The sequence below is a fragment of the Furipterus horrens genome, unplaced genomic scaffold (assembly GCF_987537825.1).
Source record: "Furipterus horrens unplaced genomic scaffold, mFurHor1.1.pri manual_scaffold_7, whole genome shotgun sequence".
NCBI classification, from domain to species: Eukaryota; Metazoa; Chordata; class Mammalia; order Chiroptera; family Furipteridae; genus Furipterus; species Furipterus horrens.
The window spans coordinates 101,776,901-101,803,757 of record NW_028327177.1 but is presented as its reverse complement, the minus strand read 5'-3'; the positions used below and the strand labels follow the sequence as shown (position 1 = coordinate 101,803,757).

Below are 26,857 nucleotides of genomic sequence, written 5' to 3'. Positions count from 1 at the left end.
ATGGACAGAGATCTGAATGATGAGGACAGTAAGTACAGCTGGGTGGGTGGGGGGCACCCACCTCTGTAGCAGGCACTGAGCTGAAACCTTGCTCTGCCCTTAGTGCTATTTCAGGTTCTGTGTCTGCCCTGCTGAGAGCATGCCTTCCTTCCTTCCTTTTACATGTGCAAAGCCCATTTAGAGTCTCCAGGCTGTTCTTCCACAAGGGTCTCTGAGCAATGGAAAAAGATGGTAAAAACTCAAGATGGGAACTTTTCTCCCCAACCATGTTAATACCGTGCAAGTCTTCCAATCTTGATCCTTCCTTTCTCTAGTTGGCAGTTCCCATCTTCTTCAGAGCCAAATGTAACCTTGACTATCAGGATTCTTATTTCAATCCCACTTGGGTTCAGTTCTTAGATGAGGTTAATTTTAAAGAAATGTCATAAAAGGTCTTTACTCATGGTCTCCCTCTAGCTAAGAGCTCACGTGTTTATTACCACTCCTGAAACAGCCTGGGTGACCCCATCCTGTCATACTGGGACAGAAGTACAATGAAATCTAAGGACTATTTAAAGAGGTGAAGAAAGAAATGGTATTTTTAGGAAAAAAAATGTGCTATGTTTAAAAAATGGAAATTTTTGTTTCTGATTTTGAAATGACAGATGTGGTACAGTATCAGATTGGGAACTGAGAGGCTAGGGTTCAAGTCCTGACTCTGCTATGAATTGACTGTAATCGTGAGCAAGTTATTTAAGCTTCCTGAGCCCCAATTTTCTCATCTATAAAAGGAGATCTGGTAAGGAGTTCTTAGGTGTGGGCAAAATGTTGTGTGAATGTGTGTGTTTCTTTTTATTTTTGGAGAGGTGGGGTTGCACCGATTTCATTTGAATCCTAGAGAAGGCCTGTTACACTAGCACATTTTTATAATTTCTGACCTTGGTGACTTTGAAGGTCCTTTGAAGGTTCAACACTCTCTATTGTCTTTGATGTTGTTATCTTAAAACTTTAAGCTTCAGAGCCAAAGTGGGATATAAAATGAACTCACACTAATCATAGAACTCAATTTAACTGTTCTTTGGAATCCTTTTTCATAATGAAGTGGAAGCTGTCTAAAGATATTTTAGCATGTGTTCTAGGAGGACCTAATCTGATATATTAGAAATTGTGTATTCATAGTCTTATTTTAATAAGCTTCTACTAACATTCAAATGCAATCTTTCCTCTTCAAAACACTGCTCATTAACAGTCTTTCAATTTATACTTGGGGTTTTTCTTAGTAGAAATGGGCTAAGTCAGATCTCAATTCAAATCCAAACTGTGCCTCCTAATTGCTGGGTGACTTTGTTTATGTCACTTAACCATTCTGAGCTTTATTTCCCTCTATTAAAATAGAGATGGTGTCATCTTGCAGATTTAGTAAAGGATTAATTGGATGTATTGGGTTGGTCAAAAAGTTTGTTACATTTTTTTCATAAAATGAAAGACACATTTTTCATTTTCATCAATAACTATTGATTTGGATATTAGAATATGTCAGCTGTCTCCTACTATTGGAATCTAGTGAGTAGAGGCCAGGGTGCTGCTAAACATCTTCCAATGCATAAGACAGCCCCACAGCAAAGAGTTATTTGGCCAAAATGTCAGTACTCCCAAGAAACTTTGCAAACCACTGCATAAGTTTTTTTGGTGTGTTTCAATTGCATTTTTACCTTTCTTGAAATAATAAAGCATAATACATAGAAACTATTGCATATTTTTCTCCTTTCATCAATATTAAAATGACTGCACAAAAATTCACCAATTCTGATGTTTTTTAAATGCATGCTGATATGACAGCTGTCACAATACAATCTAACAAAAATTGTTTTGAATGAAGTTAAAGACAACTAATCACTATTAGAACCACTGTATGGGAAAGACATAGCAGATTTTTTGTCCGTCCCAATAAAATGCCTAAAATCTCACTCATTCTAGAGTAGGCATAAAAAAAATATTGACTCTAGGAAATTACCAGATTTTGTCCCCCAAAGATTTAAAATAAACTGTTATTAATGGACAATATTACCACCTGTGATATTTCTGTTTTGGCATCATACTTCTAGTAAGCAAGGTGAGAATAAGGTGAACACTTTAGTTCCCTTAAAATTCTAAAATTTATGATAGACCTTGATTCTGTCATAGGGTCACCCTATGTGCTGATTTCTAATATAATCAAACCTTAGGTCAGCATTTAGGGTCTACTGCAAGGGATGGAATTATCCAGAAAAGTTTTTAGAAACTAAGTCGATGAACTCTGCAACAACGTAAATTTTTTCTCCAGATTTCAGACTTACTAATTGCTATAGGACTTCTGTAATTTACATGTTCTGTCTTAGGTGGAGACGTCTGCCCACTTTGTCCAGTTGAGTTACCCTTCCCAGTCACTAAAGTGCTATCCCTTAGTTTTGGAGTCTATAATGTGGACAGCTTCTTCCTCCAATGACACATACATAGGGACCAAAGGTGGCATGGATGGGGATATTCTGGGATGTGGCACCCACATGGAAGTCATGTGGAAGGTTGTTTAGCACTGCCATCATCATACTAGGTTGCCTCTGACAGTGTCACCAACTGGAGGCAGCATCTACCATCATCTACCATCACTGGCTGGAACAGCTTCAGTGGTGGGCTGGTCCCCTTCTATAGCTGACACTGTCACAAGTTTTCTTACATTGAGTTTATATCTCTTTCCCTAGAGCCTCTACTCTTTGGTGTTTATTCTATACTCTCTGCCCCAAGGCTACTCAGAACCTGTCTGTCCTATGTTTAAAGTAAGAACTGTTCTGAGTCTTTTTTTTTCTTTAGCTTGACAAGGTCCTGCTTCTTCGGTGGCCCCAGATATAATATGTTTCTAATCACTCTTCTCTTGGAGGGACACTTAAACCTCTCCCAGAAATGGTGAGCAAGAGCCTCTTTGGGTACAGCTGGCTGTAACTAGAGCTCCTGGTAATTTTAGGAGGAGGCTGCTCTGGTCCAGGACCATAGGACCTCAGTGGCACCTCCTTACTCCTCAGTGATTCAGTGCTGAAGAGATGGGACTCTCCCTTTGGCATCTGGATCAGCTCAGCTCCCCAAAGGAGTATTCATTAGAGTGCTCCTCACCCCAGCTGAGTTGGAAATCTGAGACTGGACCTGAAGTTATTACGGTCACTGGAAGCTGTCACTGGACTTCCAGGCAAGAGGCCCAGCTGCCAAGAGCCTTGGTCACTGACCCTGGGGCCTCAGGGTTTTTCACATATCCCTTAGGATGGAGGCACGACCACCAGGAATGCAGGTCTTCCCTGCCAGGTTGGCCTCATGGGATCCATCTGGTCTCTCCTGCAGGCTGCCACATTCCTGGAAGGGGATTGTGGATCTGGAAACTCCTAATGGAAAGGTACTGTCCCCTTTGGGGAGTAAGAGATAAAAGCTTTAATGACGCCATGTCATAGCTTAGAGAAGATCTCAAGGACTCTCCCAAATGTGTTCACAGAGCCCTCTTTTACCCACAGCACTATTTGCTCCTCTCAGCGACCTCACTCCTTAAGCCCTGTTTTAGGGAAAGGATATCAAGGTCCTAGAAAAGTTAAGTGAGTTTTCCTCTAAGACTGCACAGCAGACTAGCTATTTTGTGCTGTGCTCATGTCTGGGGGAACAAGGATGAATAAAACATTGACCTACCTTCAGGGTGTTTGAAGTCTAGTAGAGAAGGCAGACCCCAAACTGGTATTTTACAAATGCTAATTCTTATAAGGCTGTTTGGCAAAAGCAGTGGTAGAGAATGGAATTCTCTTTCAAAAGCAATGGTGCTCTGAGATCACAGAGAAGGAGAACCACCCCAGGCCAGCTTTGCAGGAGGCGAGACCTGAGCTGGGTCAGGCTGAGCTAGGTGATGGGGTGTCATGGGCAGGACCAGCCAGGGCAAGGGCTGGGAGAGATGGTACGTGTATATATGAGCATCAGTGCAAATCTCAGTGTCATGAAGGGACAAGTCACTTCGGGGAAGGAGAGGCAGCTCTTAGAAAGCCCAACCCCCATGTGGGCCTCTGGGCACGATGGCACTTTCCACAACGCATGAGTTCTACATTCTCACTTACTGAGTATGTGTTGTAACATTTGCTGCATTCTTTCTTGGCACCCCAGAGGGACCTACATAACTCTAGGGAAAACTTCTTCAGGTCTTCTTTCCCCCGTTTCTCTTTGTGTTGGTCTCTCTCACATTATATTTGCTTCCCCAGAGATTTCCTCAGTGGTCCCCACCCTAAAGCCCCCACACTTCTCCCTCAAGCCTTAAGCAGGCTCATCTCTCTCTGTCTCCTGCTTTCCACTCTGTTGTTTGTCCCTGCTCCTTCACCTCCCCAGTTAACTGTCTTCTCTCCTCTCACCCTGCTCTGCACAGCACAAGAAGTGTTTATCCCCAACCCGTGAGCAGATGAGAACCTTTTCTTCCTGTCCCACAGGTAATATAGGGCCTTACTGACAGGTTCAGGGGCTTGGACATTAACTGTGGGCAGTGGCGAGCCACTGAGGTATTTAAGAGAGGGGACGACCTGGTCAGGCTTTCTGGTCTGGCTAGGAAGCCCTGTAGTTAGAGTAGCCAGTTATTTGTTTGTTTGTTCTTCTTGCCAAAACAGGACTTCTTTCTTTTCTTCATCTTACAATCACCTGAACCTCCTTATCTTTCTCTTTTCTATTATTTTAAATTGTAGTAAAATACATACAACACAACATTTGCCAGCTTAACCATTTTTAAGTGTCCAGGTCAGTGGAATTAAGCACACTCACATTGCTGTGCATCCATCATCACCATCCTACTCCAGAATGTTTTCATTTTCCCCAACTGAAACTAGCCATTAAATAAAAACTCCACATTCTCCCCACGCCCACCCCTGTGAAACACTGTTCTACTTTCTATCTCTGTGAATCTGACCACTTGAATGTCTCTTGCACCTTCATAAGAATAATTTAAATGAAGTCTCCCATGTGCACCAACTGTATGCAAGAAGCAGGGGTCCCCATCTAAGGGGGGCTCTCACACCATGTTGAAGCAGATAGAATATAAAACAAGCTAAAGCAAGACAGCAGTGGGGAGTGATTTGAGCAGAGAAGAGGTACAATTTCAGTGCTTGTAAGATGATTAATTTGGAATTAAGGGCAGAAGATGTGGGCTCTGTTTATCCTCTGACATAAAGGGATTGGCATTTAAAAGACAAAGTTAAGAGGCTATCCATTAATTATGCCTTTCTCTGCAAGGAAAATTCCTTTCTGTACAAATGAAAAATAGCTGGTGGCTGGTGAGCAGAAACACTGCCTTGGTAACATGCTGCAAAGCTTTCTCAGCAACCATTTGGTGCCATTTGCATGGAGCAGTAGGGCGTTCAGTCAGGAGGAAAGGTCATAGGGCTTGCAGACAGGCCCTGAGTTCTAAGTACTATTTCTGTCTCTGCTATAAATGTCTGAGCTTGTTGCCCCAAATCTCACCTCTGAGCTTCATCTCGTTCTGTTACAAAATGGGGAAAACAGCGGTTGTTGTAAAGCACAAAAGAGATCATGCCTGTGCCATCCGTGTGAGAGCCACAGGGCACAATGCGTGTGTTAGGGTGGGGTGGCCCAGCTGGACACCTGCCCTGGAACTCAGCCCCAACACCGTGGAAACAGCGAAGTGCCCGGTGGCCCCCTTTGGAGTGTCCTACGCTGGGTGTCACACAATGCCCTGTGACGTTCGCGTTCCTGTTGTGCCTGATGAGATCTGCACAGGAAATGACGCATCCGCCTACAGCTCAGCCTGGAGTCCTTTATTTTTGTACATAACATAATGGTGAGATTAATTTAGCTCTGATGAAGCCTGACTGCCCGGGAGGTCAGGGTGGCTCCTGGTTGATGGATGGAGCTCTGAGTTTCCCACCTCTCATTCTTCCCCTCTTCCTGCTCCTTTGTTTGGTTTCCAGCAAGACACAGCAAGCATATGGCATTTCCCTGTCCTCTCGTGGAGGACAGTATAGTACTAGTGTCCGAGCTGACCAAGGCTTCTGGGTGGGTGGGGGCCATCCCAGGGGAAAGGGCTGTGATCCTCTTGCCTTTTTTTCTATGCTTGACATTTCCATTGTCCTCTGGCTTAAAGGAACACAAAGAAAGAGGAAAGCCTTGCCTCTTCAGGTCCATGGCATTGACTGAGCATTTATTAAATGCCAGGCTCAGGGTTCAGAGCTGTATATGCATTGTATTATTGGATGGACATCATTTTCTGCTGTTTCACAACTGGGATAGTTGAGTTTTGCAAGGATGCATGTCCCCAGGGTATTGGAGCCAAGGTTCCTAACCAGTGAGCCTCAGGGATTTTGAGTCCAGTCACCCTGGCTACAGTCCAACCTTGACCTTCATCTTTAATTCTGATAACTGGGCTCATGGGAACTGCAATGGATGTGCATGGGTCACTCGGTGGTATTTAGCGGGTAGCTTGGTCTGGCTTGGAGGTTCCAGGATGGCTTCACTCACATGCCTGGTCGCTTGGTGGCTTGGTGGCTTGGTGGCTTGGTGGCTTGGTGGCTTGTTGGCGGTGGCTGAAAGGCTGGGCTCCACCTGGCCCTCTTCATTTAGTCTTAGGGTATCTCTACATGGTCGGTCTAGTAGGATGTGCTGATTTCTTACATGGCAGCTCAGGGCTCAAGAGGGAATGTTCCTAGAGGCAAGAGGTAGACATCACACTCTCTTCATTGCTTCCATTGTGTTCCTTTGGTTAAAGCAGCCCTAAACCTGCCCCAGTTTAAGGGGAGGAGGCATAGATCCATCTTTTGATTAGAGAGAAGGGCCTTAAAGAAGCACGACCATTTGTAATTCAGTATCTATGTCCAGGGTCATGGAATATGACGATATTTCTAAAGTACCCGTCACAGTGACTGGCCATCAAACAGGAGCTGCCATTCTCAATGTTTTTTTTCATTCTTATTATTATAGCTGCAACTATCACACCACCACACCACCCCCTCTCACCCTACAGATGTGTTCTGTCTCCTGAGGGTGTCAGAGCAAGATGGGCTTAGTTAAACTGAGGCTTCTTATAAGGCACCTGCCTTCACTTGTCAGCTTCCTGTGAAGTTGCCACAGACTCCCCCCTGCCACCCTGAGGCCCGGGACTGCCTGTCTTTCTGCAGGTGTCTTGGACCTCAGCTTCGAGGCGGAGAGTCCTCTGGCGCCCCCATTTGAACTCCTGGAGAGGCTTCCCAGCTATGACTGCCTTTTTCAAGGAGGTGGTAAGTCTGTGGGGTCTTGGTTCCTGCAGCCTCTTCCTGGGGCTTCTGCAGGTCGGGGCAGGAGGGGGACATCTCTGGGACAGGCCAGCACTGGGATAGCTCCCTTTTACTCTGGGAGCCCAGGGAAGCCCCTTGTCACCACTGGGAGGGAATAGGATGACATGGGGCATAAGCCCTGTGTCTGTGAACATAGCATGACCATGTCCATTTAAGACCAGAGTGACGCTGGTCTGAGAACCATCATCCTTTTTTTTGGATATATCTGCTCTTTCTCACATCCAGCCAGTTTTTTCTTCTTTTACCCACAGGTAACTGTTCCTTTGAGCTAGCCCCTGACTCCTCCTTTCTTTTTCAGGACAGCAGATATTCTTTCCACCTTTGGAGGCCCCACAGAGACCCCGGGAACAAAGGAGCTGGTCGACGTTCCTGGAGCACAGGTGAGTTGCAGGTGTGCTCTGGTGACCCTCACAGGGTGATGCTTCCTGTTACTCTTGCCCCTGAGAGCCCTCTGTGGGGCCCTTGAGGGCTGCAGATCTCAACTTTGACGGCACATCAGGATTCAGACCTCCTGAATCAGATTCTCCAAGATGGAGCCCGGGAATCTGTATTTTGCCATGTTCTTCAGGCTGTTGGGCGGCCAAACCAGAGTTGAAAACCATAGTTGAGATCAGGGCTCACAAACTACCCCTGGGCCAAATCCAGTCCACTGCCTGTTTTTGTAAATTGAGTTTCGTTGAAACACAGTCCCTCTCGTCTGCTTACTCACCGTCTGTGGCCGCTTTCCCTCTACAGCAGCGGAGGCGAGTGGCTGAGAGACAGACCACATGGCTCACGGAGCCTAAAATATTCACTGTCTGGACCTTAACAGAAAAGCTAGCTGCTCCCTGGAGAGGCCCACACCCTCCTTGTTTTGTGTTAGGGCAGAGCTGCATCGTTACCACCAGCTTCGTGCGGAGAGAGGGAAGCCTGGTGCACCTCCACCGCCCCCCTCCCCCCGCCCCCGGCCTTCGGAGGGATATGTGAGGATGTGATGGGGAGGGGGAGGGAGAGGACTTCTGCCTACTGGAGGGGTTGGCGCAGGAGGACTTCACTTAGGAGGGGACCTGGCAGGTGGGCCTAACTGAGGAATTTTCCAGCATGAGGGGGAGGGGTCTAGAGAGAAAGCACAAGAAGGGGCTGGTGGTCTGCCTTCCTAGCGGCCGCCTCTCTGGTGAAGCAGGTTCCCGGTGAGTCACGGGCTGTGCGCGCAGCTGCCGATGGTTCTACGCTGCTCTCTTCGTGTGAAGTTGCTCACTGCTCCTCTGGCTGAGGTCAAGTTCCCCAAGGGCAGGAGCCTTGTCTAGCCTAATGCTGCCTCTTGAGCTGTGCGGTATCTTCTCTGGCTGTCAGTTCTCCTCATCTGTAAAATGGCATAATTCATCTTTAAGTTTTTTTTTTTTTTCTTTGAGCTCTAAGATTCTATCAGCCCTTCTCCTGGGTTCCACACTTCAGCTGAGGCAGTTTTGCTCTCCTCTAGAAAGACATGCTGCTCTCTCGCCCCCGGCATCTGTTCACACAGTTCCTTTTGCTGAGACGCCACGCCCTCCCTCGTTGGACTCCTGAGTGCTTTCCCACCGCTGTGGGCCAGTTTCCATCTGCGAGTGAGGGGGCTACCTGGCCTGGATGAACCCGCGGGCCCTCCCCAGACCCTCCTGCCTCTCTGCTCTGTCCCCAGCAGCATCCCTGTGGTGACGGAGGAGGTGGCACGTGAAGCCCTCCTCAGCTTTGTGAACTCCAAATGCTGTTATGGCAGCTCAGCCGCCAGCGACTTCATCATCCAGGAGCTGAAGCAGCAGACCCTGTGCAGGGTGAGGGAGCTGGCCTGGCGGGGCTCGTGTGATGGGGAACGGGAGATAGGAGTCTGAGGGCAGTGCGTGTGAGTGGCAGTGGCATGTAAGCCCTTCTGCGACCTCTCAGGTCTGCATTCTGAGTGATAACGCACGGAGGAATTATTATCACTGCAAAACCCGAATGTGCTAGGTTTCACGTAAAGCATGCTACATATGTGTCTTATCATCCTCACAGCTACCTGCATGGTAGGTGTGATTATCGTCAGTCTAGAGAGGAGGAATTGGATATCTAGAGAGGCAAACGTACTCAGCTAGAAGTGACCGAACTGGGATTCAAACTCAGGCTTGCTGCCACCAAAGCCCATGTCCTCAAACACAAGGCTGGCTCGCTCCTCCGAGGCGTGGGCTCAGAGAGGTCCATTGACTCCCTTTCATCCCAGCTTCCTCTGCCTCCCCCCAAGTCCCGTCTGTGCCAAGGAATCACTTATTCCTCATCGGGGCCTGATGCTCCAGGGAAATCCTGCACTGAGATCACTGCCAGGACCACAGCAGGCGCCTATGTCACCGTCTACAGGGACAGGGCCTTGGGACAGTGTCTAGGTTCACATTTTCTAGTGGCGCTGGAACAGCCGTCCTCTGGTGAGCACACAGTCACACAGAGATCAGATGGGCTTGCAGGGAGTTGTTAGAGCAGGGATCTGGGGGAAGAGGTCCTCGTGTAGCTGTGTGGCCTTGGGCAAGTCAGTTGACCTCTCGGGGTCTCTGTTTCCTCACATGAAAAAAGGAGGAGCAGGAGATGTCCAAGATACCTTTCCGGTTTGTGATTCTGTGGATGAGGATCAAGAAGGAGGATTTTGCCGTCAGGCAGATCAATTCCTCCGAATGGGGACCCTTGGAGCAGTGGATTCTGGAGGCCTCTGTCTGTCTGTCAGGAGGCAATTGCTGCTCCAAAACTTATTTCTTAAATTGTTTCTGTGTATAAAGAACGGGAAACTGAAATTGCCCCTGTTGCGAGCCTGTCAGGGGAGATTTCCTGGGGCCAACTGACCCCCCTGCAGACGTGCCAGCGCCTCTGGAACAGAAATCGCTGTTGCCAGCCTGTTCTAAGCAGCCCCCTGTGCTGTGTGTGGGACCTTTGGGTCTCCCCACTGAACCCCAGCAGGTGGGAGCTTCCTCTTTTAGCATAATGCTCTGTCTTCCTAAAGGGCATGAGTGTGAACTCACTGTCTTTTTCTCTACAGTATCGACTGGAGACTTTCAGCGAATCCAGGATAAGCGAATGGACATTTCAACCCTTTACTAGTAAGTGAGTTGTCTGAAACCAGTTTAACTGGGAGCAAATGTGGCAGGGGCTGGTCTCAGCCACCAAACTGGAATGAGATGCTCTTCTGCTCAGAGTCTTGGTTTCCTGTGAAATGAAAGAGTGGGCTTTCATCTCAGAGACTTCCCAGTACTGATCTCAGCAACTGCTCCCTGTCCAGAAAGCAGTTTGCACAAGGTCCTGAGAAAGTCTTGTGTTTGCCTTTGGCTGCAGGCTGGTGCTGCCACCAGGGCTAGATGGCACAGGTAGTGTGTGTGCTTGGGTGACTGCCTGCCTCCCGGGCCACCACCGGGCCTCCATGCACCATGCCATCCCACCCCTGCTGAACCCCACACTTTGCTTCATCCTTCGAGACTCAGCTCACAAGTTGCCTCTTTCATGAAGCCTTGCAGGATTCCTTCTCCTGCCACTTCCATCCCCAGCAGAACTCCTGTCCAAAGCACTCAGCATCGTGGTTGTAGCCATGTCTGTCTCCACGAAGGGAGGAGGAAGGAGATGGTGGGAATGGAGATGATAGTTCTTGTTTCTTGAACCTTCAGCATGTGCCTGCCCTGTGCTAAGCATTTACATTCCTTCTTCTGTGTAATTTTCTCTACCATTCTCTATAGTATGTGCCCTCATTATCCCCATTTCAGAGATGAGACCATTGAAGGTCAGAGAGGTGAAGTAACTTGTTTGGAGTTACATAGCTAGGAAGTAGAAGAACCAGGAATCAAACCCAGTTCTCTTCAACCCTAAAGCTTGGGTGCTTAACTATGAACTCTGAGGGGACCCTTTAACTACCCTTCCTTGGAGCCCCAGGGTCCAGCCTAATAATGTCTGGCACTGAGTGAAGGCTCTGTACTATTTGGTGAATGAATGCAAGCTTGTCCTGCAGCTGTTTGCTGTTCTTACAATGATCTGCTTCTATTTCAGATCACTTAGTAGATGGGCCCCAAAGAGGGACCTCCCCCAGGCCTTGGGACATCAAGGTCCAGGTCCCCCCGATGTTTCAGGAAGACACCAGGAAGTTCCAGGTTCCTCATTCGTCACTGGTCAAGGTAACTTGGTTATTATAACATGCCATTCTGTCTGAGCTGCTTTTCCAGGGACTGTAGGTTTCCTGAAACACTATCCTTTTAGAATGGAAACCTCAAATCCAGGGTCTTGGCTTATCTCTTGGTTATCTATTCATATAGCAAAAGAATGATCCCATTTATGTTCAAATAGTGAGCATTCACATTCCTAAGCCATCTGAGTGTTTATCCTCCCCGCCCCCCTTTTGACCTGATGGTAAATGGCTGAAGTGCTGAATGAAACATACAAAATAAAGTGAAAACCTTGCTGGAATTTTTCATGGAAGTCAGTAGGGGAGCAGAATTTAACTTCTCTCCTGTTTTACAGAAACGAGCATGACATGAAGTGAGGGTAACCTAATGTACGACAAAAGCACAGCTGAGACGTTTTATATTATGCTCTCATCTAATTACCTGTCTTGTTTTCACTTTAGAACTTGATTCAAGCATGTAATTTTACCCCGTGTGTTTTCATAGCATTATGAGACAGAGAGGACTTTGAGAGCTCAGTAAAGGGTTCTGTTCTTTTCTCGAGAATGGAAAAGCTATTTTGATCTAGTGATTAAATTCCAGTAGCTAGATTGTTGCCTTTCACAAAAATGCTGTCCATTTTTATGGCTTCTATTCCCAAAGACCATTTTAGCTACTTAATGGGAGAAGGACACCAACCTTTGTGGTTTGGCCTGGCAGCAAGAGTCAGGATGTGGGACTCAGAGAGCAAGTGTCCCCCACTTAGCATCCAGGACAGATTAGGCTGGGGCTCTGAGGAAGTGATGAGATGGTCTCCTGGGCTTGGCATTCAAGGCCCTTTGGAATCATGGTCAAGTGGGCATGGCCATCTTCTTTCTCTGGCTCTGAATGGTGACATGGGGGTGGGGATGGAAGCAGAGGTGGAGGTGGTGAAGCTGCAGGTGCCTGAGAAACTAGATGCAAAGAAAGCACTTCACCACCAGGAATGCCACAAATGCCGTGGGCATGGACGCTACAAGTGCAGCGGCTGCCATGGGGCCGGCATGGTGAGTATGTGTGGCTGTTGGTAAGCGTGGCATGAGTGGAGGAGCCCCACGGGGACAGAGGGCTGGGCAGGGGGCTGGGGCTCCCCATGCTAACAGTGTGACCTCAGGCAAGTCATCCCCCCTTGCTGTGCCTCCATTTTCCCACCTGTAAAATGGGAAAGTTGGGTTGTGTGGTCTCTCCTGGCCTTTTTCACTGTGATGGATTATGATTTTAATTTTTCTCTCTTTTCTCATCCATCTATGGACATTCATTAAGCACCAGCTTGGCACTAGGCCCAGCAAGAGGACTAAGACCTGGGGTCCTTCTCCCCAGGGACCCCTGTCTGTGCGGAGACCCACAGTAACTAGTGCCTATAGTACAGGGGGATGAGTACCAAGAAGGTGAAGTTCCTAGGGTTTCCAGAGACAAACTAGGTAGGGGCTTGTGTTGGTTCCTGAGGGCTACTGTAATAAATTACCACAAACTGGGAGGCTTAAAACACGGAAATGTATTCTCTCACAGTCCTGGGGCCTGGAAGTTCACGATCAGGATGTCAGCAGCTTGGTTCGGCTGAAGGCCCTGAGGCAGAAGCCACTTTCAGAACTCTGCTAGCAGTCCTTGGCTTGTAGCTGTGTCACTCCCATCTCTGCCTCTGGCCTCACATGGCCATCTCCATGTGTGTGTCTCTGTGTCCTTGTGGCCTTCTTATAAGGACACTGGTCATTGGATTTAGGGCCCACCCTAGTCCAGATTTACCTCATCTTAACTAATTATATTTGCATAGACTGTTTCCAAATGAGGTCACATCCTGAGGTTCTATTGGATGTACTTTTTGACCCAGTACAGGCCCCTAAACACACAGCCAGGATCTCAGGGCATCAGCCTTCTTTTTAAAAATGTTCAGGGCTACTAATCATCCCAGGAGTAGTGCCAAGCTCCTCAGGTGTTCTTAGCTCTACCCCCTTACACATAACCCTCTGGACACATATTGGCCACTTGTCGCTCTGAGCTGCGTCTTCCTCTATCCTTCCATCTGCCTGTCGGCCCTTCCACCCGGCTGGTGCCCTCCTGCCGCCTGCTGTGTGCTCACTCCTCTCCCACCTGAGCACCGTCTGTGCATCTGTGCGGCTCGCTGTGCCCACACCTGGTCTGTTCTCTGCCCTCACTCCTGCTGTTGCCTCCTCCTGGCTTTCCCAGAGCGCCCCCTGAGGTCATTTCTGTGCCTTCCTCCACCCCTGCTCCTCTACCTCCCCTTCCTCCTCCCCCAGGCTCCCCCTGGACTGTCTCTGGAGCCCACCCCGAGCCAACTGTGGGAGCATTGCCTGAGTCACCTCTGGGGGCCTTTCCAAGATGAGATTTTCATCTGCAACACCAGGTTCCTCGGCCAGCCTACCTTTCTTACTGCTCCCTCTGGCCATGACTGTTTGGTTAGGGGACAGTCCCAGGTTCACGGAAATTAGCAAGAACAGGAGAGGCTGATGTCCCAGGAGAAACAGGGATGTTAGGATATAGAGTCTTTGAAAGGTACAACTGGGGGGTCCTAAGGTACATTGTGTCTAACCCTCCCATTTTACAGATGAAGGGCTGGAGGCCCAGGGAGAAGAAGGGGCTTGCCCAAAGTCACCAGACCGGGATTTGAACCAGGTCTTGGGATGCTTTTTGCCCCACTTCCCTGGGAGGCCTGGGAGGCCTGGGAGTGCTGAGGCCACCGTGTGTCTGCAGGTGAGGTGCCCTTCCTGCAGTGGGGCCAAGCGCAGGGCCAAGCAGCCCCGGAGGTGTCAGATGTGCTCGGGCTCTGGCAGGCACAGGTATGAGCAGGTCTCCCTGGCTTTCTTCCTTTCATCATCTGTGCTTTTGGAAAGCAACTGGGCCTGCTGTCTGTCTCTTCACTCCTGTGTCCCCAGAGCTCTGTGCATAGTAGGTGCTTGGTAAATATTGGTGGAGTGGGCAGACTGTTTCTTGAGGCCTGATATTTCTGGAAAAGACTGGAACTCATCAAGCCATCTGTGGGTCAGGTGTAAGGAGTTAGGCACTGCAGGAAGGAAGAGGGGCGGTTTAAGGAGAGGAGACCTGTTCCTGCTCACGTGGGGGAGGAGGTGAATATAGAAAGCCACCCAAAAGTGAGATTCTTAACTGTCTGAGGATCTGGGCCTGGTAAACCCTTATTTTTAACTCATTGCAGGATGTGAATGGAGGAGGAGTCAAGGAAGGTTGGTTGATTGACTAAACAATCAACAAAGTTTCATCTCTGCTCACAGGGCTTTGCAAACAGTGGGCGCTACATTTTGTAAATCATGTCCTTTAATGTATTCATACATCTTTAAAGGGAAACAGGAAACCATGAAGAGTGAAACTATTCAAAGTTGTATTGGTTAAAGGGCATCCTGCTAACAAGCCAGATGGCAAAGCTTTGGTGGACCTGCCACCTGTGATTGGTGAAGAAGGTCTTCGATGTGGGAAGAAAGTCAGATTTGTTTTATTTACAAGTGAAAACAACCCAGTTCAAACTGGTTTCAGCAAAAAAGTAAATTTATAGTCTCATGTAACAGAAAAAGTCCAGGAGTATATTTCTCAGGTGGTTTCAGGTACAGGTGAATCCAGGTGCTTAAACAATGTCATCAGGAATCTGTCTCTAGTCCTCACTACGCTTTCCTGTGTGTTGGTTTTGTTCTCAGGCATGCTGTCTCTTGTGGCAGAGGGGACCATCATCACATCCAAGCTTAGTAACCTCAGTAGAAAAGGATGTCCCTTTTTAGAAAGTTCCAACAAAAGTTGTAGGGTGGATCTCCTTGTACTCACCTGGGTCATGTGCCCATCTTTGTAACAGCCATTGTGGCTAGGGAGGTGGAATAAGCTGCCTGGCCAGACTGAGATCCCAAGCTGGCCATAGAAGGGGTGGGGGGCAAGCCCATGAACCATATAGACTGGGTGGGAGAAGGGTGGTCCAAAGGGAAATTGGAGCCCTGCCACAGAAGCAAGAGGTCTAGATGGTGGGAGGGTGGAAGCAATCCATGCCCACCACAGTTCCCCTCTATGAGGAAAGATTTGGGCATGGGGGTCTCCAGAAGCTACCAGGGCCCCACAGGTGTCTGAGTGGTCCTGATGGTGTATCTCTCTCAGATGCAGCACGTGCTCAGGGAGGGGGAACAAGACCTGCACCACCTGCAAGGGGGAAAAGAAACTGTTGCACTTCATCCAGCTGGTCATCATGTGGTATGTGGTAGTGTCTCAATGCGGTGGCCCTACAGTAGCTGGGGGACGTGGCCTGGGCTGGTTTCTTCAGAGAAACTGCACTTGGTTGGGGTTTTTTCAGGACAGGGACCTGCTGGGAGAAAATGGCTTAAAACTACTTGGAAAGGGGAGAGATCCCTGGGAAGAGGAGCACAGGGTGGTGGGATGCTGGTGGCTTCAGTACAGGCCCTTCTGACATCACCACTTCCTAGTGCAGCAACCACTCAACACCTGGGCATTTCCACCTGTGTCCTAAATTCCCCCGTCAGGGACAATCCCGGGCCTTAAATGTTCCTCCTGTTGGCCTCTCTGCTAAGTGCTTCACAGGGAAGTATGAACCGAGGTGAGGACAGAACTGTCAGTTCTTCACTAGTTTCCCAGCTTACAGCTGAACGTGCTGAGGCCCAGAGGGGCTAAAAACCTTCCCCAGGTCCCACCAGTAGTAATGCAAGCCCTGCAGCCCAGGTCTGTCTGTATTATTCCAAACCCTTGTTCTTAAGCATCCCTCATCCCTTCACCTCCAGGAAGAACAGCCTGTTTGAGTTTGTGTCTGAGCACCAGCTGGACTGTCCCACGGAGCTCCTAGCTAAAGCCAAAGGAGAAAACCTCTTTAAGGATGAAAATACAATGGTAAGAAGGGCTTTGTGGAGCACCACACGGAAGCTAGGTTCCTCTTCTGGCGCTGCTGGCTTTCAGGGGGAGGCTGCATTCATTTGGGAAGACGGGCTGGGAGGGAGCAGAGCTTCCCAGACAGGACAGAGGCATCTGGGACGCCATGGGGTCAGTCCTCTCTGGAATTTCATATACTGGACCCTTTCTCCCTTTTTTTCTCCCCTCCTTCCCTTCCACAAACGTGGAGACCCTCCTCCTGTATGAGGCACCATTCTGGGCCCTGGGGATACTGTCCAACAAAATCCTGGCTTCAGAGATCTCTCAGTCTGGTGAGGGAGATAACATTCCACCACAGTGTCAGATGGCAGTAAGGGCCATTGAGAAATATGCCGCCAGGGTGAGGAGGCAGGGGCTGGGGCGCAGGGAGGTGACAGTGGGCAAAGAGCTGAATGCAGTGCAGTGGTCGTACGGTCACTGGAGCGAGGGTGCCCAGCGATGGAACAGCAGGGCAGAGGCTTGAAGAACAGCAGAGAGCAGTGGGGCTAGAAGGCAGAGAGAGGCGCTAGGACATGAGACGTGGCAGCAGGGAGGGTCCTGGTGGCCAGATGCTGGCAAACTTCAACCCTCGGCCTGCTTTATTGGGAAACAGCCATGCCTCTTTATGTATTGTCTGTGGCTGGCTTTGTGCTGCAAGGGCAGAAATGAGTAGTCAACACAGAGACCCTAGGCCCACAAAGCTTGAAATATTTACTTTGTGGCCCTTTACAGGAAAGATTTGCCAACCCTGCCATAGGCTTTGGCAGGGAACTTGGCCTTTAAAGACTGCCTGGTGAGGGTCCTCATGCTGGTTTCTCTGAGAGGGTCAAGTGCTCAGTCTGTTTTTCTTCTTCCTTCCTTCCTTCCTCCCTCCCTCTCTCCCTTCCTTTCCTTTCTTACAATATGTGACCTTCTCAGATTGGCTTCTTTCATTTTGTAATATGCGTTAACGATTTGAGATATAATTGACATATATCATTATATTAGTTTTAGGTGTACAACACAATGAGTTGATATATGTATATACTGTGAAATGATCACCACAGGAGGTCTAGTTAACGTCCATCACCACACATAGTTACCACAGTTATATAATTTTTTTTCTTGTAATGAGAACTTTTAAGAGCTATTCTCTTAGCAACTTTAACACAGAGCTATTTATTATAGTCACTATGTTGTACATTACATCTCTAGGACTTATTTTATAACGGAAAGTTTGTACCTTTTGACCTCCCTCCCCATTTCATCCATTCCTCACCCCACCTCTGGCAACCATCAATCTGTTCTCTGTATTTGGAAGTTTGGTTATTTGGTTATTTTGGTTTTTTTAGATTCCACAAGCAAGTGGAACACATGGTATTTTTCTTTCCCTAATTTATTTTACTTAGCATAATACCCTCGCGGTTGAAATGTCAGGTCTTCCTTCCTTTTTATGGCTGAATAACGTTTCTCAGCCTCCTTTCTTTGCCTCAGTCACCGTGGCTTCCTAAAGGCTGAAGGCAGGCCTCCCTCCTCTAGGAAGCCCCGCACCCCACCCAAGCCAGGCAGCCTCAGAGGCTGCCGGGCGACTAAGGGCTGCCGGTGGAGGAATACTCTCTCTACACAGCCCGCTTTTCGTGGAATTCCCAACAAAGTGCGGGTAATCAAGGGCCCGTGGAGCTCAGGTAATCCTCACCTGCTTGCTGTGTGGCCTCGGACCCTTCCCAGTCTAGGCTCGTCCTCCCGCCCACCTGAAATCGATCGCCGAGGCTCCAGGTGCTGGCACTCGGTCAGAGTAGCGAGGAGGCTGCGTCTCTCTCCCCAGGTGTACCCCCTTGTCGACTTCCCCCTGAGGGAGATCTCTCTGGCCTCCCAGCGGGGCATTGCCCAGCACAGCGCTACCCTGGCCTCCAGAGCCCGTGTCCTTCAGCAGGTGAGCCGCGATGGGCCTGGGGTTGTTGGGAGGCAGGCTTCGCTTCTGGGGCCAGGGGAGAGCTCCGAGGGCCAGGGCACTGTCTCTCCGGTCACATAACGGAGGAAATGGGATGTTCCCTTTGCTGGGGGCTTCTTCTTGAGAGGGGCAGGGAGGAAGGGTGAGGAAGAGTCGGCCAGAGGGAGGGTGGTAGGGAGGAGCCCTGGTCCAAGGACCACAAGGAGTCCTGAGTACTGACCTGAGGCCGGTATGGCCAGAGGCAGCAAGCAGGGCAGGTCACATAGTCCATGGTGACAGGTTTTGATATTTATCTGGAGAGTGACAAGAAGCTATTACAGGGTTTCAAGCAGGGCTGTGTCTCAGTGTGATTGGATCAGAACCCCCCGCCCACCCGCTTCCCCAGTATTCAGAGAGGGTAAGGGAAATCTCGAGACCAGGGTGTGAACCCAGCGTCCTGCCCCTCAGGGCACTACCCAAGTCCCAGGCTTGTTTTCCGGAAGCCTCCCACGGGCAGGTGTGGTGGTTAGGGCTAGGGTTGCTTTGGTGCTGTATCCTGGTGGCCACTGGGTGGCAGTGGTGCCTGTCCGCGTCCCGGGAGCGCCTTTCGCAGCAGCTGGCTAGAAGCTGCTGGAAGGAGGAGTCTGGACAGGGAATGCTCAGTGCCAGCTCTGTGAGGGGGACCTGTCAGCCTGAGTCCCGGAGCCTTGCAGACTGGGCTCAGGTCCTGGTTCTCCTGCATCCTAACCTGCATGGGTCACCTGCCTTCTCCTCTTTGAAGTCCAGTTTCTCACCTGTGGAAAAAGAAGTGCTAAAATGGCTTCAGGGGGCTTTGTAAGGAAGAGAAAATGTTCTCTTTTTTTTAAATTTAATTTTTATTGTTTTTCTATTAAGTTGTCCCATTTTTCCCCCTTTGCTCTCCCTTGCTTCACCCACATCCCAGAAAATTTTCTTTTTAATTTTTAAAATTTTATTAAATTTATTGGAACGACATAGGTTAAGATTATACAGGCTTCAAGTGTATAATTCTGTAACACATCATCTGTATATTGCACTGTGTGCTTACCACCCCAAGTCAAGTCTCCTTCTGTCATCATTTATCCCGCTTTTACCATCTGCAACCTCTGCCCACCCCTTCTCCTCTGAAAAATCACAATGCTGACCATCATCACCATGCTGTTGTGTGTGCATTTGTAGCTATGAGTTTTGTGGGTTCATTTGTAGCTTTCAGTCTTATATCCCGCATATGAGTGAAGTCATGTGGTTCTTGACTTTTTCCATCTGACCTGTTTCTTGTAGTATGATGTTCTTGAGATCCATCCATGTTGTCGCAAATGGCAATCTGAGTTGCTAAGTAGTATTTCTTTTTATATAGGTACCGCATCTTCTTTATCCAATCTTCTCTTGAAGAACACTGGTTGTTTCTATGTCCTACTGTTAGAACAGCCATTCTAACAGGTGTGAGGTGGTATCTCATTGTGGGTTTGATTTGCACTTGCAGCATCTTTTCATATATCTGCTGGCCATTTGTATGGCTTATTGGGAGAAGTATCTGGTCAGGCCCTCTGAGCATTTTTTAATTGGATTTTTTTTCTTTTTGTTATTGAGTTGTATAAATTCTTTAATTAATTAATTAATTTTTCAAGAGAGGGGAAGGGCGGGAGAAAGAGAGAAACATCAATGTGTGGTTGCCTCTTGTGTGCCCCAACTGGGAACTTGGTCTGCAACCCAGGCAAGTGCCCTGACTGCGGATCGAATTGGTGACCCTTTGGATTGCAGGCCAGGGCTCAATCCACTGAGCCATACCAGCCAGGGCTGTATGAGATTTTTATATATTTTGGGTGTTGTTTGCAAATATCTTCTCCCATTCAGACGTTTGCCTTTTCATTGCATTGATGATTCCTTTTTCTGTGCAGATACTTTTTAGTTTGATACAGTCTCATTCATTCATTTTTACCTTTATTTCCCTTGCACTTGGGGTCAAATTCAGAAAATCCTTTCTAAGACCAAGGTCCATATGTTTAATACCTATTTTTCTTCTATGTAATTTATTTGTTTCAGATCTTATATGTAGGTCTTTGATCCATTTTGAATTAACTTTTGTGTATAGGGACAAATAGTCTAATTTCATTCTTTTGCACGTGGTTCTCCATTTTTCCCAGCACAGTTTACTGAAATGGTTTGCTTTTCTCCATTGTAAGTTTTTGGCTTCTTTCTTCAATTCTGTTCCTGTGTCTATTTTTCTGCCAATAGAATACCATGCTGTTTTGATTAGGGACAATTTTCTGTAAGCACTTGAAACCTGGTCAAAATGCCCCTGTTCCTTCTGTCTCCTTTGCAATGAGTATTTCCCCTTCTCTCTCTGCACATCTGTCCTATCTGCAGAAGAGAGAAGGATGCATTTAATTTGAAATGAATAAATGACCATCTTGGAGCTGGAATGGACCTCTGAAATCACAGAATTGGGACACTGCAAAGTCAAAGGCCTACCAGAGCCAGGCGGTGATGTGAACAGGAGAGCCCCCTTATCCAAAGGGACCAGCTGCCATCAGCTTCGTGTAGGCACAGAGGCAAAGACTGCAAACTTTCTAAAGTCCAGATTTTTATATGAAACTTTCTAACTTTTCAATATTGACAACAATTTTAAAAAATGCTAAGACCCCTGTGTGGGCCATGGGCCTACTTTGCCTGCAGGCCATCATAGGCTGTCCCTGGTCTAGTCCAAACTGAAGACTTTTCCGGTGAAGCAGAGGAGGCCTAGGGAGTAGAAGTCATCTGCCCGAGGTCACAGCACTTTAGTGGAAGAGCCCAGGAGTAGAACCCAAGTTCTCTAACTCTGAGCCGAATGTGATTCATCGTATTCAAGAGACACAAGTGACTCTTTGGAGGCTCAAAGGGGTATCAGCCAGTGGGGAGGTTTGGGGCTGTTTTTACTGTACCAGACGCTGCAGGGACAATTCACTTACCAGGTCAGGACCTGCTGGCCAGCTCTCTCAGGCTCACACTCCTGGCTACGAGCCCCTTTCTTCCGTTCTGTGGGCCTCAGTGTCCCCATCTATGAAATGAGCAGCATTGGACCTTGCCTTAGATTGGGCTTTGCAGAAGCCAATCCCAGACTAGGGTTTGTGGGCCTGACATCCATTAAGGGAGGACTCCCAGGAGAACCCATGGAGCTGGAGAGGGAGAAGGGAGAAGCCACACAAGAGCATGGTACAGGCAACGGCCTGGCCTCTGCCCGGTCCCAGGGGAGCTCTGAGCATCCACCACACTTCAGGGTGCCCTGGAGGCAAGGAGCTGGACTTTCATTCTTCAGCACCATCCAACCATTGGCACAACCTCCGAGGCACTTCCTGCCCTGGGAGGGTGGTGAGTTCCATATCTCGAGGACGGGACCCAGAAGACGAAGTCTGAGCTATGAGCAGCAGAGCATGTAGAGGTGGGGTGGGGGTAGGAGTGTATACTTGGGGAAACCCACGTGGGAAGAGAACAGTGTCATGAAAGACCCCAGGACGATGTCTCAGGAAGCTCACTCTTTGGCCCTAGTCGCCTGTGGTATGGGTCACACTGAAGAGCCCCGCAGACTGAGTTATCTTCTCTGGAACTGGGGAGAGTATAAGGACACTAGCGTTTATCCCAGAACTCTCTTGCCTCTGAGACAGACAATTTGAGTCCTTTTTGGACCCTTCATTTGTCAGCTGGGGAAACTGAGGCCCAAAGAGGGGAAGTGACTGCTGAGATCTAGACCTAAGTGTCTGGCCTCCATTGGAACCTGGTCCCATGGGGCTTTTCCCTGCAGCACAGCCCTGCCCTGGACAACAGAAGTGACTTGTGAACCAGCCCAGCTGGAAGGGAAAATGGGGCAGGGGCACATCTTTTCTTAAAAAGTAACATAATGGGAGAAGAGTCCATGCCTTTTCCTAAATTGCCCTTTGGTCCTGGATCTCTAGACAAAGATTCATGCTGATATTTTGCACAGGATTGAGGAGTTAGTGAGTGGAATACAGTCAAGACATCATCCCCGGCCTCTCAGACCTGGGGTCAGCTCATCCCAGGGGCATGACCCAGGTGTACAGACAGACGGCCTGTTACAGGGTGACTGATGTCCTTATCCATATGTGGCCTCAGACTCGGATACCATTCAGATCAGCAGTGATGGGAGGCAGGCAGTGGTGGGGTGGTATTCCTGTGCTGTCTGTTTGATCTAAGTAGAAAAGTCTGGAAATGAGAGTGGTCCTGATGCCACTGTCCAGGCCCTCTGAGCAAGGATGCGGGCTCCCAGCAGCTCTTGCCCTGTAGTTCCCATGATGGGTCATCTGTACCAAAATGTCAAGAGAGGTCTTCTACCTTCTATTTCCAAAATTATTACTTGGAGACTAGTTTCTGGCATATGGAGAAAACTCATCCTCACAATCTCATTTGGTTGTCTCAACAACTCTGTGACTTAGAAGTTTTACCCCAATTTCACAGATGAGGAAACTGAGACCCAGATAAAGGAAGTGCGAGACTCCACAGAGAGCTCTGTGGAAAAGGCACACCCTGGCTCTGATCCCTGCTCCTGCCCCAATTTCATGCTACCTCTTGGCTTCCCCCCAGTACAGTAGGGAGCTGCTTCTCAAAATCCTTTCCCCAGCCTGCTTCATCCTTTCCCTCAGACAATCACCTAGAGTGACAGGGCTGGAACTCTTTTCCTAAGGAGAGGAATTTCCAGCAAGTGAGAGTGTCTGATCCTGGGCTAGCCACGCCACCTCCTCTGGGTTTGGGATCTCCAAACCTGAGTCTGGGACAGGGGAACAGCCAGTGCAGAAGGACTTAGGGGTTTTGACATAGAGACTGACTCTCAGGATGTCCCCAAGAAAGCTTTGCCTTCCACAATTAGGATGACTTTCCTCTGTCAAATGCATCTGTAGTTGTCAATACAGCACCAAAGCTAATGGGGATGGGGGCCTCAGTAGGAGGCCAACGTTCTCTCCCAGGGAGGGGCTGTTAGTTCCATTGAGGGCCCTGAAGGCCAGTGTGAGTGTCCCAGGCTCCTAGGTAGAGGTGGATGCTGGAGGAGGTTTGAGCATTAAACAGGTCCAACAATGGCAAGGAGATGGAGCTTGATGTAGATGATCTTCCAAACTGGAAATTCCATGAGCACTGGAAAACTTCTCACAGGAGGGTCCACGTAAAACCATGGGGTGGGGAGAGGGAGGGACTGAGAGAATAGCTTGAAACAGCCTACTGAACTTTGGAATTTCTTTGGTGTCAATTTTTTATCTTAAAATTTAATTCAAATTGTATAATTCACTCCATCATATGTCCATGGTTGTTGTAATATAAAAAAATGTTTAAAATGACTTTACCCTCTACCTTTTTTTATCCCCTCCACCCCCATCTCAAAATTAATATTTCTGGAAAATGTCCTCTTTGGCTGGTGACTCTCCATACATCCCATGACCCCTCTGGGGATGCCCAAGCCTCCACTTCCTAAAACCTAGAATCGGATGGTGTCTTGGTTTGGGCCAGAGCTTAGGGGATATGAAGGAGTGCAGTGGAGATGCATCTAGAAAGGCAGAGTGCAGCCAAAACACCAACTCCAGAGCATGAACTCCGTCCCACAGGTAGTAGAGAGCTCCTGACAGTTCTTGAGCAGGCGAGTGACTTGCATAGAGCACTGAAGCTTTTCCTGGCCACTTGTTTCCCCAGCGCCAGACCATCGAGCTGATCCCCCTCACAGAGGTTCATTACTGGTACCGAGGAAAGACGAACGTCTACTACATCTACGGCACTGACCACAGGGTGCACGTGGCGGACTACCCTGAGCGGTATTGCTGCGGCTGCACCATCATCTGACACGGCTCGGCTGTCCCCTCAGCCCGCCACTCACATTCACCTAGGAGGACAGCTGAGGTCCTGGGTGCACTCGTCGTTGGCTACGCTGGGCAGTCGCTTGCCGACCCTGGTGTGTCTGTCCTTCCAGAGAATTCAGCTTATTGCCTGTCAAGCTGCAAGTCTTTCTGGAGCTCCTGTGGTGGAATCCATCATAGGCTTAAACTATAAAATTCAACCTCACATGGTCCTTTAGGACAAAGAATTTAAATGGCAGGGGCACAAAGCAAAGATGAATACATCAATTGAGCGTGCGGTTTGATTTTGCTTCTCCTGGGTCCGTCTCAGCTCTGGGGTGCCTCTTCTAGTGGGGACCTTTTGCCCAGCTGAGCGTTACTGAAACATTTAACGATGCACACAAACGGGCTGCCCTTCATGCACACCAAATAGCGCACTGAGGCACAAAGCACCTGTATCCCTAAAATTTGACTTCCCGTCCTGTGGTTAGGAGTTCACACACAGCCAGGATAGGGATGGTCTAGCTCTGCTCCACGGTGTCTGGGGCCTCACCCGGAAGATATGATGGCTGGTTTGCCCAGAGACCTGGTGGCTGGCGGTGGCTGGTGGCTGGGACCTCCCCTAGGGCTGTCAGCTGGAGCACCTGATGTGGCCTCTCCAGGCAGCCTGGGCTTCCTCACACATGCCCCGACTGGAGAAATAGAGATCTGTTCCCAAAGGGGAGAACAAACCTGCTCTGTCGGATGGACTGAAGCCTACATGCTGATCTCTAACATGGTGCCTGGGCAAGGGGAGATTTGAGAGAGTGGCTTTTGGATCTATGCAGGTTCTTACATCACATGATAACCTTAGAGCCTGTGCACTGAATAGGATGAGTGCACCCAGTCATGTGCAGGCGCTCCTTCCTGGTGCAGCCAGGGTGTGTGGGTGCCCAGTTGGCTTTGGATGGGGTGGTGCAGGGGCCAGGTGGACCACTATGCTCCTAGCTGTGGGTAACCAGAGGCCCCTGTCATTTTAGTATGCCTGCTCCCGACCCACAAGGGGATTGCTATACGCTGAGAGGGCCAGTCTGCACCCTCACTTGATGCCCAAGCTCCTGCCTACAGCCCTCATCCCTCACAGGGTCGGGGAGCAAGGCCTGGTTGGGGGAGGCCTTTCCCCAGGGTGTCATCATGAAATGATATGCAAATAAGCACTTGCATTTGCACCTGTCCCTCCCAGCCCCAGGTTCCCAGTCTCCTGCACACGGGGCTGGGGTAGGGTGGTGGAGAGGCTGGCCAACGGGAGTTGCAGGGCTCAGTGTGTCTGGCTCCCCTGGGGCTGCAGGAAGACAAGGGAAAGGTGACTAAGAAGCAAAGGGATTGGACCCCAGAGACTTGGAGATGCCTGAGTCCAGCAAACCAATGCTCAGATGCTGCCCCCAGCCAATGCCTCAGGCTCTGCTTGTAGGGGGGAAGCCAAGGGCAGGACAAGGTACACTCTTGGGTTGGGGTGCTCTCTGGACCCTGGAGACAGAGTCTGGTGGTGGCAGAGCAAATAGGGAGGGTTCCCCAAGGCTTGCCATTTCCTCTTCCTCCTGAAGCTCTATGTGCTCCAGTCTGGGAGGCTCCTGCTCTGGTTACCAAGGGAGGCCACCCTCCCCTTCTCTGGTGTCCTCCTGGCCTAGCTCCTTGGTTCTCAGAGGGGGTGCTTCTGCCCCTAGGGGGCCTTGTGCAAATGGAGGGGACAAGTTTGGAAGTGATAGATTGAAAGTGACACAACTGGCATTTGGTGGGTGGAGTCCAGGAAAGCTGAGGTTCAGCAATGCCTGGGGATGCCCCCATAATGAAGTGCTGTTCCATATCTTCCAGGACTTGCAGGTATCTCACCGACGTTCCTGTCGAAGTGACACAAAGTCTCATCAATTGTTACTTAACATAAAATGTTGATTTGTGTTTAGAGTTAACCTCTGTTCTTTGTTTTTCCTCTATGTATTGTTTGCAGTGGTTTCTGGTCCTCTCCCTTCTCCTAAGTCCAAACCTGTAACTATCTGATGCTTTCACTGGGGTTCCTTCATGCCGCTGCACCTGAGCATTCACAAATTCAAATGCATGTATTAAAAAATTACTTTCTTCTCTTTTCTCCTGTATACTTCACTTTGGGCATTCAATTGTTTTAAAACAAAATGGTATGTGACTGATATGTCAGTTGGTATATCACATGCATGTCATTTTAGGATAAAAAGGGACTACGTTAAATCTGAGGCCCAGTGGGGTATACATGTTGTTGGCCTGTGACCCCAATGAGAAAATCCAGCAGGAATAAAGTGGGTCCAAAGCGACACTGTTCCAGTTGAGGCCCCGTGAGCCACTAGCCACAAGGCCCCTTAGTTCCCATGGTCCTGGTAAAATCCCAGACAAATACTGGGTCCTCTGTTGATAACTGTTATGTGTTTTTCTCTGCAGTGTTATCTGTGTAATGACCTTCACAGCAGGCAGGATATACTTAACTTGCTACTTCTGCCTCTCTCTTATCCTAGGACTGTGCTGGCTCTGACTGTGTAGCTCTAGACCCAGCTAGAGTCGTGGGTGGGGGGGAAACAGCACACAAGGGCAGCCCCAACCCCCAAACCGGCCACCACAGATGGTGGCAGTAGTCCCAGTTCGGTTTTGTTTTGGAAGAGCTGACTCTAGTGGCTTGCTTTTTCTTTTTTGCCCTGACCAGGGAGAATACCAGTCCTATTGTTTAGCAGTCACTGGGCCTGTCAGTAGACAGAGACATGCTGGGCTTAGCAGGGGTTTCAGCGAGTG

The 26,857-nt window shown here is 49.0% G+C and overlaps 1 protein-coding gene across 1 annotated transcript; it reads left to right on the top strand.

Moving 5' to 3' along the window:
• SSUH2 (ssu-2 homolog) lies at positions 1 to 26,196 on the top strand. The gene is made up of 12 exons (XM_090284928.1): positions 1 to 28; positions 7,152 to 7,250; positions 7,606 to 7,687; positions 8,965 to 9,097; positions 10,321 to 10,381; positions 11,316 to 11,440; positions 12,409 to 12,471; positions 14,174 to 14,259; positions 15,572 to 15,664; positions 16,207 to 16,312; positions 18,135 to 18,242; positions 23,928 to 26,196. Exons 1-12 carry the CDS (start codon positions 1 to 3, stop codon positions 24,072 to 24,074), a joined length of 1,131 nt encoding a protein of 376 aa, XP_090141054.1. The 3' UTR covers positions 24,075 to 26,196.
• Positions 26,197 to 26,857: the final 661 nt, after the last annotated feature.